The following is an 11,091-nucleotide window of genomic DNA, read 5'->3' as shown; positions in this document are numbered from 1 at the left end:
ACTTCTCACAAAAAGCAATAGTGTTTTTTCTTGTATCCTAGAAATGAACACTCAGCTACCAATCTGCTAGCCTGTAATGTTAGGGTAATAAGGTACAATGGGCAGTGGTTACTAAGGAATACATAACCTTTAACATTCTTGGTATGGAAATAAATTATCAAAAAATACAGCAGACGAGAGCCATAGAAAATAAAAAGTCTGAATAGGGTAGTTAGTGGGGACTAACTTATCAGTAGAAACAACAAGACCAAAGCTACTTCCTAGATAATAATTTATTGGAAATTATCATTCAAAACAAGTTAGAGCTATGATGACAAAAGGCCTTTGGCAGCAGGATTTGCCAGCCCAGGAAGAGCCTGTGGTTGTAGCTTGGAAAGAGGTAGAGACATGCCCTCTTCTTTGTTGGGATGTTCAGAACTAGAAAAAGGCAAGGGGAGAGAAGGATGTTCTTCAGTGACTACAATTACAGTGTCATTAGCAGAAGCTGGAGTTTCTTCTTGTACTTTGGTCTGTTCATCAACTGTAGTAGAAGCAAGACCTTCTTCTTGTACTTTGGTCTCTCCATCAATTTTAGCAGAGGAACGACGTTTCTGCCAGCGACGGCGAAAGCAATAGCAACAGCTGCAAGAGATGGACAGAGATGCACTCAATTAGAAACATGTGAACCCCAAAAGACATCCACACCACTGTTTTCCCAAAACAACATTCTCTTTCCCATGAGTTGTGTTTTTCAATTCTCTAGGGACCTACTGTATATAACCTTTTACAAAGCATAGTTAGAAATATCATATACTAACAAGTTTTGTAATTAATTGCTAACATAAAAGAAAGTTTTAGGTAATTATACCTAAATTATCTGATTAGATAATTATAACTACTGTAAATCATAATTCTTCTTTAAACTGATTCATTTAAACTGATTACTCATAAATCTATCTGGCTATGAAATTTTACAAGAATGAAATAAGATAGGAAATGAGAATAGTCAGAACTTACATCATAATGAGACAGAGGCAACCAAGTGGAGGCACGACAAAGGCTATCATCACTACAGAAAATCGACGTGAAGGAGGGACTATATGAAGACAGATTAGGGGATCCTCAGCATTCAAAGTCAAGCCTCCTATACAGTTATAGTATGTATCCCAATTAAGTATTATATATGGAAGGAAACAGGAAACTAGGGTACATAAATATTGGGACCAAGCGCTCCAGTGAATCTACATGTGTGTTCTTCTATGTTCACCTGCTACTTTTTCATTTCCACTTATTACTGTATAAATCTTCCCAAAACTAGTGTTCTTCCCATGTGTTAAGACTACATATGTATTAAGATTTGCAACTAGGACAGTAAACTACATGTTTGTATTTATTTACAAACAAGATTATAAAAAAAAAATAGAGCCTTGGAAACTATTTTTCAGACACCTCCATAACTATACTCACAGACTCATGGAATATCTCACCACTTCCTTCAATTTATGTCACTGAAAGAAAAACACTGGGAGGCCAAACAAGCCCCAAGGTTAACTCCATTTATGCTTTTAGCATGGAGTTCTTAACATGCATAAGTAATGTTAGTAGGGCTATGGGGTTGCTTATGATTATGACTGAAACAAGAGAAACAAAATTGAATCCTTTTCCTGCTGAAGTCCTGAAAATTCCTTCTGAAGGTAGTATTTGTATTTTAAAAAATAATAAAAAAACTGACTAAGGAAATATCCAATCTAATACATACCTCTCATATTCATGCAGTCTGCAGATGTTCTGGCACCAGGGTGAGAGGTAAGCCAATTGTTGTTGCATGAAATACAGATGATTGTCCCATAGTGCAAGCTATAGCTCCCAATTGGACAGAGAACACAGCTGTCAGTGGTAGCCACACTGTATGTTCCAGGAGGGCACAAAGCTGTTCAGAAAATTGGCAGATAAAGGGAAAAAAGAAAGGATAAAGTGAAAAGAACAAATGTCATTTTTCCATTAACCTAATGTGTAGGGAGCAGAGAAGTTGAATTTCAATGTTGACCACATAAGGGCAATTCCTAGCAGGTATCTTTTTAGAAAATATGAGCTCTTCTAAACATTTTTTAAAGGTCTTGATTTGGAGGAATCATATGCAGTACATGCTGATAAATAGGTAAGTCCCTACATTTGGACAGAATCTGCCTGGGTTCCAAGATACACCTGACAGAGCTACAGAAACATTATATGAAAAAGAAAGACAAGACAAAGAGATAGGAACAGAATGGGTAAAAGACTTCCCACAGCATAGAGAGAAACAGAAGTTTATAGACCAAAGACAGTTTCTGAAGACAGTTGAGGCAGTAGCTTTTGGATCACCTGCTTAACTCACTACAGCAGTCGGGACAGCGTGACTGTAGCTCCTGTGTCTGTCCATAACCCTCGTGGCACTTTCCCTCTTCTAAGAAATTGAAAAAGGTATTGACAAAAGAAACATCTGAACCATTTGATGTTTCCAGAGAAAAGTTTTTATTCTTATCCATAAATTCAGTCATGGCTTCCTTGGCCTGTAAAGCAAAGGGTCAAGAAAAGAAAACTTTTGGAGCCACAAAGTGAAACAGATAACCACTTTCCTATGAGTGTGTGTGTATGTTTGTGAGTAGTTGAAAAAAGAAGTAAAGAAAAAAGTGAACAGAAAATTTAGGAGGTCAGCAATTGCTGGTAATATTATGTATATTCCATAAAAGTGACTAGGCAAAACTTAGTTAATTGCATACTAAATGTCTTATGGATAAAAGCATGCATCAACTGTTTCAACAGACTTGCTGTTTGATGTTCTTGATTCCCACCCCACAGTATATAGCCCCACCATCATAGATCAATTAAGTATCAACTATTAGTTTGAGGATGCAAAATGCATATTCACAGATTCTGATTACACGTATGTGTAGTGACAAGAGCAGAACAGAAAAAACTATGCATCCTGTTGACCTTTGCCAGCTATGGTTGATCCAAGTACATGAAATCTCTTGTTGCATTTTGAAAGACAAGCTTTCTAGCAGGCATTTGGTGAAAATGTAACTAGCTCTAAAACCCAGTAAGTCATTTCCTAGTGGGACAAATTACAAACCTCCTGTAGATTTTTCTGGACTGCCGAGTGGTAACATTCTAATGCCATTGAATCAATCTGAGGGTAGCAGGATTTATCCCAGTCCTTTCCAAATGGAGTTACTGAAAAACAAAAATACATTACTATTCTTGTACTGTTCTTCTCTGCTCTAACCAAGATTCTCTTATTTACCACCACACAGAGAATCCAAACATCATGCAATACTGCAAAATAATAATACGCAAACCATTTTCATCACAATCTTTTTTGGACGGTGTTCTGGGTTCTTTGGAGAAGAAATGCTTTGTAAAATCAATTGACAGTATACTACTTGCTTCCCCCCATGAAGATTTGCATGCATGAAGATTACAGTGGCTAAACTTTAGAGAGTTGGACATGGTGGCTCAGTGGCTATGATGCTGAGCTTGCCCATCAGAAAGGTCGGCAGTTCAAATCCCAAGTGCTGCATAACAGAATGAGCTCCCGTTACTTGTCCCAGCTTCTGCCAACCTAGCAGTTTTCTGCATGAATCTTTCCTATGCTAAATAAAGTTCACTTTCTCCCCAAAGTACAACTGAAATATGTCTTCCTGATTTCATCAGGGAGTCTCCAAACTGTATCCCTTTGTGGCTCTGACCTTTTAGCTCTACTTGGAGGTTGAACTCATCCAAAGGCTTCTCCACAGTAGGAAAGCAAGTGGTGCTCCCAGAAAGGAGCTCACAATGGAGGTGGAACACCAATTGACTCAGTTGTGCATGTAGAGTTCTCACAAATTCACGTGTCAATTGCTTATCACATGAGTTACTCTGAAAAATCAGGAGGACCTCTAATTCGCCACGTATGTGATACCCTGAGAAAAGGAACAAATTTAAATTTCACTACAAGATATTGAATGCACCATATCATAGCAATCAGGAAGAAAAGATCAGATTCTAAATTCTGGAAACCAATAATGAATTCTTAAAAATTTGAAAAGGTATGTTGGCATTTGGCTAGAGGATCCAGTCACAGGAAAGCTGTTTTCTTCGTACTTGTTTCTGAAAAACATTTTCTTCCATAATCTCTCCATATAATCAAATAAATCAAATCAAACATTGTTCTCTCATCAAGCCTCCATAGCATTGGTTTCCTGTTGTTTAGCTATCCTTCATAACAGCAGGGATATACTCACCCACCACTGTATGAGAGAAAGTCATAGTATGGAGCTGGTCTTCCTCTGTGAAAGAGATGGAACAGGTATAGCGCCCACTCTCCTCAGCACGGAATTCATGCAAAATCAGGGAGGCACCAGAATGGAGAGTTAGGTTTTCTGGAAAGCAGACAATAAAGTTGTATCATTCAAGAATGGCAAATTCATCTTAGTCAATCTACCAAGGCACCTGCACTGAACTAGAAATTTTATTTATTCATTTATTAAAGAAAATTATATGGCTGCCCAAATCACAAGGAGTCACTCCTGAAAGCTTACAATATTCAAATTTCACAGTGTAAGAACCCATAACCCACTCCCCAGCCATTTAACAGTCCTTTTGGAAATGAATCTTCTCCGATACAAGCTCTCTCTCTTTGCCCAGTTCATGAAACCTTGAAACCTAATTACTCCTGATTTTATGACTATCCCACATAAAATCAGTTATCAACCTTACTTTTTCATATGCCTTCTCTAAAAATGTACCTTATGAAGTTTGAACTTAAAAATTAAATATAAATATATCATTAATCATATAATTAAATTACATGTTTGAAAATATTAAGTTTTTTCATGACTTATTCCAATTATTATTTTCCAGAGTCGAGTCTTAAAGATAAAAATGTATATTTCTCAATTAAATAGAAAAAATAGCTATGTCGATGCATTGTTGTACTCAGTAATGTCATTCAAAGCAGCTGTTCCAATATTTTCTGCATTATAAAATAGATATTAGAAAAAAATGAGCCTAATCTATAGAATTGCCTAGATAAATATAGAAAAATTATTATTAAAATTAGAATTCTGATCAGCTTGGCTTTTTACCTGAGGAGTTGAAAAGCACATTTGCAGATCTGTCTTAGGGCTCAAATTGTATGTTTGTAGTTTATCCATGTGAACTGCAAAAAACTTGGGGACCACTAAATGATAGCAGAGTTATAATTTTCTGCATCTCTTAGTACCATCTAGTTTTGTATAATGTTTTTGTAGCCCAGGTATAGGGGCTGCCTTACTTAAATCTGCTTGTCTCACTGTCTCATTCCTCCTTACTTTAGAGCAATGTTGGTCTGCAATCAGTAACATCTGGGATGGCAGCCCATTAGGGAGGGCAGCCCATTAGTAAACCATCAAGGTAATTATAGCACTACCATCAGCACTTTTTAAGATTTGGATCCTGGAGGCAGAAATTGACTTGACAAGCTAAATTTCTTTCTCTAGACTGTAATTTTCATCTCTGTGTGTGCACATTCGGAGACACAAAACTCAGAGGTGGATTGCTCCCGTTTCGTCCTGCTGCCATTTTGGTTTTTAGTGACTGCACATGCGCAGTTCACTGTAAATTGTTCTGCACATGTGCGAAGAACAATTTACATTGAACAACATGCACACATGCAGTGTGCATTGCACGTGGGTTATGGACTGGTAGTAAAACTGGCAGCAACCCATCCCTGACATAACTATTAGCAAATCAAACATTATACTCTCATGCTTTTGCCTAAGGAAGAAGTAAACTATGTGCCCTCCAGTTATTTAAAGTTATATATTTATACAGGCAATACATTAACAACATACTGAAAGGAATATCATGAAGAATAAAATACAATACAATAAGAAATTATTTCAGAGATATTTGCAGTTGTACATTTGTAATCTTTTGGAGGGATACAACATTTTAAACATATATATTCAATATTTCTGCTCAGAAAGGAGGCATAGATGAAGTTTATCTGTTGGAAATTTACTTTATTAATATAACTAATCATTTGAAACCAATTGTAAAAGTAGCAAATTTTAAATAATTTTTCAAAATTCTTTCTTGTGTTCACTTTTTCAGGCAATGTTACATTCCACACTTTTAAAATGTACTGATGCAAAAAAAAAAAAAAAAGCAGCATGTGTGAGACCAAGTTATACAATACAAGCAAACAGCCTAGTAGCTGATCCACGTACTATCAGAAGAAGAGACAGGCAGAAACCATCACTCCCATCCAAAGAGAATAGCCTCTAATGCATTATATTACAAGTATAATATTTGAACTTCAAATTTGAATTTAATAACATTTATATGCCGCCCAATCCCGTAGGACTCCGGGCGGCTTACAATACAAAGTAAAATCAAAACAAAAATATAAGGAAAAGAAAAGATAGATTTAAAAACAACACTTCATGCACTCAGTTCTAGATGGGGCTGGACTGTATTTCGGGGTCAACAGCCCCAGGCCTGCTGGAACAGCCAGGTTTTAGTGGCTTTTCGGAAGGCCGAGAGAGTGGGAAGGGTCTGGATCTTTGCGGGGAGATCGTTCCACAGGGCCGGAGCAGCTACAGAGAAAGCCCTCCCCCGGGTGGTCGCCAACCGGCATTGCCCGGTCGACGGGACCCAGAGGAGGCCCAGCCAGTGAGATCTTATGGGTCGTTGGGAGGTATGTGGCAGGAGGCGGTCCTGCAGGTATCCAGGTCCCAAGCCATGTAGGGCTTTAAAGGTCATGACCAGCACCTTGAAGCGCATCCGGAGACCGATGGGAAGCCAGTGCAGCTCGCGGAGGATAGTTGTAACATGGGTGTATCTAGGTACACCCGATATCACTCGCACGACTGCATTCTGGACCAACTGTAGTCTCTGAACACTCTTTAAGGGCAGCCCCATGTAAAGTGCATTGCAGTAATCAAGCTTAGAGGTGACGAGAGCATGAGTGACCATTTGAAGTGCCCCCTGGTCCAGGTAGGGCCGCAACTGGTGCACCAGGCGAACCTGGGCAAAAGCCCCACTGGTCACAGCTGACAAGTGATGTTCTAATGTCAGCTGTGAATCCAGGAGGAACACCCAAGTTGCGGACCCTCTCTGAGGGGTGTATAGTTTCACCCCCAGGCTGAGAGATGGAATATCTGGACCGTCTTTGGGGGGCAACATCAATAGCCACTCGGTCTTGTCTGTATTGAGTGCCAGCTTGTTTACTCCCATCCAGCCTCCAGGCACTGGCACATCACTTCTACCGCTTTGCTGAGTTGGCACGGGGTGGACAGATACAACTGGGTATCGTCCGCATATTGGTGGTATTTAATCCCGTATATGGTTCTCATTTAATACACAGAAAAGGCAGGAATTCTTTCATAACTATTACAGTAAATCTACTTATCTAAATTTCTCCTTGAATGCCTGTTTGTTTTCTTGTAGAAACCTGATAGTGAACTCATATAGTAAATTGGCAATAAATTATATTGCACATTTTACAAAAAATAAAACTAGAAAAGGTTTTAGTAATTTTTTTAGTAAAAATGCTAAAGGTTTAGTAAAAAATACTAAATAGTTCTATCTCCTCAAAACCTTTTTGTCCAGTAACTGAGTATTATCCAGAAATAATATTATGTTGGAAACCAACTACAAATTAAAGGGCCAATTTAATAATATAAATTTAAGGGTGTCTGATGCCACCTGTAATATGTATTTATAGTCAATTCTTAATAACTTGTTAAACTAGGATAGGAAAGAATTTTATGTTCTAACTTAGCAAGTTCAAATCTTTTAACATTCTTAAAAAAGAACCCTCCAGATAGTCGAAATCCAAAAGTCCTAACCAGCATGTTCAACCATTCAGATATCTTTAGAGTTACAAACCAAAACATCTGAAGGATGCCAACTTATCTACTGCTGCTCTAAAGTTTAGTTGCATGCAAGGCACTGTCAGATCCACCAGCTTCGGCTTGGTGCCTTGCCGGCATTCTGCCAACAATTGGGAAAGGGACAGGGAACAAATTGGCAATAAAGCTATATACCTTAATGATGGGAAACTGGAAGGGAGATTGACAGTTGAGGAAGAACAGTGTGTTTTGGAATCCAGATTGTGATAGCATGTTGGCATCTTCAATGCAGTTTACCATGACAATAGAATTTCACCAACCTAAACAATCTCAGTATTTCCCAAAATATCTCTGTGATGCCAGATTGGTTACTTCCCATGGGGGAAGGAGGGCTAAAAGGAACCAAGGGGTTAGTCCTGTATTGGTGCACAGGAACGTTAGATTCCACTTGACTCTACTGCAATCAGCATCTCTTAGTAAAAGTTCCTTTTCACTTCAAGCAAATGGAGTTGAGAGTTTTACTTCCCTAGGCAATCAGACTGGGGCAGGTCCCACAGGTTCTTGGAATTTATTCCTACTATAAAATATTTATAAAGTATTTGAATTCAGCTCTCCAAAAATCTGAGGCAGCGTAATCCAAAGCAGCACTGAAAGCAATAACATATTCATATATACTTCCACAAGAAAAAATGCTATTTCCTGCTGTTCTCTATAAAGAAATCTCCAGCCCTGAGCAACAAAGCCAAACCTCCATTTTCCAGGCTCCAGATGTAGGTAGGATTCATACCAATCACAGCATCTATTTTCTCAGGCTTGCATGGTACAGTGAATTCCTTGGCCCCAATGTGGACAAAAATAAGTTCTGAAAGAAATGAAAGTGAGATAGAGTCTTAAGAGAGTAGGATGACAAGGTTCTTCAGGTCTCTCAATGTATAATTCTAAATAATACCTATATTTATGACTAGATCAGTTGGACAGAACATGACCCATGAGTAGAGATTTAAGACTTTAATATCCAGGGGTTACACCTGTGGAAAAGCTAAATACTCCCATCTATTTTTAGAGATCTCAAAGTCTTCCTGGAAAAGTACAATTCAACTTTATTAATTTTTTTACCTGTCTCTTTCTCTTCAATAGGTGCTTGCCCTGAAAAAGTTTCATTATCAGACTTGTACAAATCAAGAAAGAGTGTGTGGCCTGAAAAACAAGGTAAAAACCTCAGCAAGCTGCTATGGCTGGAAATTATTCTACATTCAAAGTAAATACTTTTCTTTCAATGTTTACAAAACTGCCTTTTCCAGTATAATGGTACACTGCAACTCCTGAACCCTAGCTCACACCTACCAACAAAAAGTAAGGTAAAAGTAAATCAGAATATCATATCAGATCTTTGGATCACAACCTGATTTTATAAGGATTTCTCACTCCCAGTTTGATAACAACCAATATAATATATCCATTACAGTTGGCCTTGTTCTAATACAGTGAGCCACAAATCAGGATTTACAGCTAGTTGAACTCACCAGTTTCCTCATAATCACTGGAGATCAGGTGGCCAAATCACAATCAGTGCACTTACTATACTGCTTCCACTATTGCCTTGCTGCATTTACCTTCAATCCATTGCTAGCAAAGTTACATCAGTGACTGAAAAGTGGCTCACTGAAACTAACAGCAATGCATACTATAAGTAGCAATGTGAGTATTAAGAAAACTGAGAGTAAGGAACAGATCTAAAATATAGTTACTGAGTTCTCAGGTGTTGTCAAGTGTAACTGTGATCTCATAACCAATCTTTTATCATGGCTATTCCAGCAGGCCTGGGGCTGTTGACCTCGTGACTGAGGTCCAGCCCCAACCAGATTGGGTGCATGATGTGGTTTTAATTTGTTTCCTCTTTTTAAATTCTTTTTTAAAATTTACTTTCTGTAAGCCGCCCGGAGTCCTTTGGGATTGAGCGGCCTATAAATCTATTAAATACAATACAAATACAAATCCATCTCCCCATGTAAATGGGAGTAGGTAAAGTGTGATTTCTTTGTATTACGAATCTATCCATCCCAAGTTATTAATATTCAAATATCACTTTATGAGAATTTTCCTGACTAGGAAGCTTGTGCTTATAATTTTCACTATTAGGGCATAGGGAACCTAAAGTAACTCAACAAATATGTAGTTTGGGAGATTTTTTGTACACAATTTAATATGTCTTTTAAAACAGAAGAGATGGCAACACAACTATAATCATTATTTGCCAAGAAATATGAACTCCCATGCTATTAAAATTGAAAATGTAGAGATGGGTATTTGTATAACTGGATAGCTGTCAAATGTCTAAATGTTTACTGAATGGACTACAAATATATTGTCTTTATAGAAAGTCTGTATGTTATGTCTTAGAGCGCTTGCTCAAAATATGACTCAAGAGTGTTTATTTTAATAAATGAGCAGCATTCTCCTATTAGCTCTCCCTCCTATTTACTCTTCTCACCTCCCACATCTCTCCTTCCATTTGCCCTTGCCTTCACTTGATGTGTTTTAAGCTTCTAAATAAAATGAATCGTCCACATCTGTGATTTAGGACTTCACCCAAAGTTAAGTTTTTCATGAAATAACACAGACAGCCATTTTTCCTGAGGGCCAAGATGAGTGTTGGTCTATTTCATCTGCTAATGGCCAAGTCAAATCGTTTTTTGAATGTTCCCAACAAACAGAAATAAATTACTGATAAATATTGCTCATCAGTATGAAGGTGCCATCATGGGAAAAGCTGCACCTTCAATCTTTTGCCCCTAGAGCTACAACACAATAGCCCTATATAGTTCCATCTATTAAAGGCTTGTCTTATTTAAGGCATTCTACATCCCCCGGAATCCCAGCCTCCAAGCAATGGGAACCAGAATAACAGAGTTGGAAGGGACTTTATAGGTCATGTAGTCCAACCCCCCCACCCCACCCCGCCAAAGCAGGAGACCCTACACAATTTCTGACAGATAGCAGTCCAGTCTCTTCTTGAAAGCTTCAAATGGTGAAGCTCCCACCCTTCTAGGACCGGCCACCTCACTGCAGTCCATCTCCATACCAGATCTCTCCCAAAGAAAGAGGATTATGACACCCAAAGCAACTCCAACCCTTCGACCTGACATGGACATGTAGCCCGACTCGAGGATAATTTGCTCCGCGCCGGAGGGCGTTCCCACTCTATCACCATGGTAACGAGAGGGAGGAAAGGCATTTTACGCATCCTCCTTAGTTA

General features: G+C 38.4%; 1 protein-coding gene across 3 annotated transcripts; it reads right to left on the bottom strand.

Moving 5' to 3' along the window:
* Positions 1-265: 265 nt before the first annotated feature.
* LOC116509242 (zona pellucida-binding protein 2-like) lies at positions 266-11,084 on the bottom strand. 3 transcript variants are annotated; one of them, XM_032218315.1, is made up of 10 exons: positions 10,918-11,084; positions 8,952-9,032; positions 8,584-8,697; positions 4,242-4,379; positions 3,708-3,920; positions 3,092-3,192; positions 2,354-2,528; positions 1,739-1,909; positions 997-1,075; positions 266-621 (listed from the first exon to the last, which is right to left on the bottom strand). In XM_032218315.1, exons 1-10 carry the CDS (start codon positions 10,985-10,987, stop codon positions 306-308), a joined length of 1,458 nt encoding a protein of 485 aa, XP_032074206.1. In that variant the 5' UTR covers positions 10,988-11,084; the 3' UTR covers positions 266-305. The 3 variants fall into 3 exon arrangements, with proteins under 3 accessions (XP_032074206.1, XP_032074207.1, XP_032074208.1); XM_032218316.1 differs by lacking the exon at positions 8,952-9,032; XM_032218317.1 differs by lacking the exon at positions 997-1,075 and having other exon boundaries at positions 368-621.
* Between the last annotated feature and the right edge of the window lie 7 nt (positions 11,085-11,091).

Source organism: Thamnophis elegans, chromosome 5, assembly GCF_009769535.1.
Source record: "Thamnophis elegans isolate rThaEle1 chromosome 5, rThaEle1.pri, whole genome shotgun sequence".
Taxonomy (NCBI): domain Eukaryota; kingdom Metazoa; phylum Chordata; class Lepidosauria; order Squamata; family Colubridae; genus Thamnophis; species Thamnophis elegans.
This window is presented reverse-complemented; position numbering and strand designations above follow the sequence as displayed.

Excerpts from the sequence above, each read along its gene's own strand:
- LOC116509242 (XM_032218315.1), bottom strand. The coding sequence starts at position 10,987 with ATGTCCATGTCAGGTCGAAGGGTTGGAGTTGCTTTGGGTGTCATAATC. Across the intron at positions 3,921-4,241 it reads TTTCTCTCATACAGTGGTGG|GGTATCACATACGTGGCGAA; the intron begins GTGAGTATATCC and ends TCCTTTTCTCAG. Across the intron at positions 3,193-3,707 it reads CCTCCAAGTAGAGCTAAAAG|TAACTCCATTTGGAAAGGAC; the intron begins GTCAGAGCCACA and ends TTTGTTTTTCAG.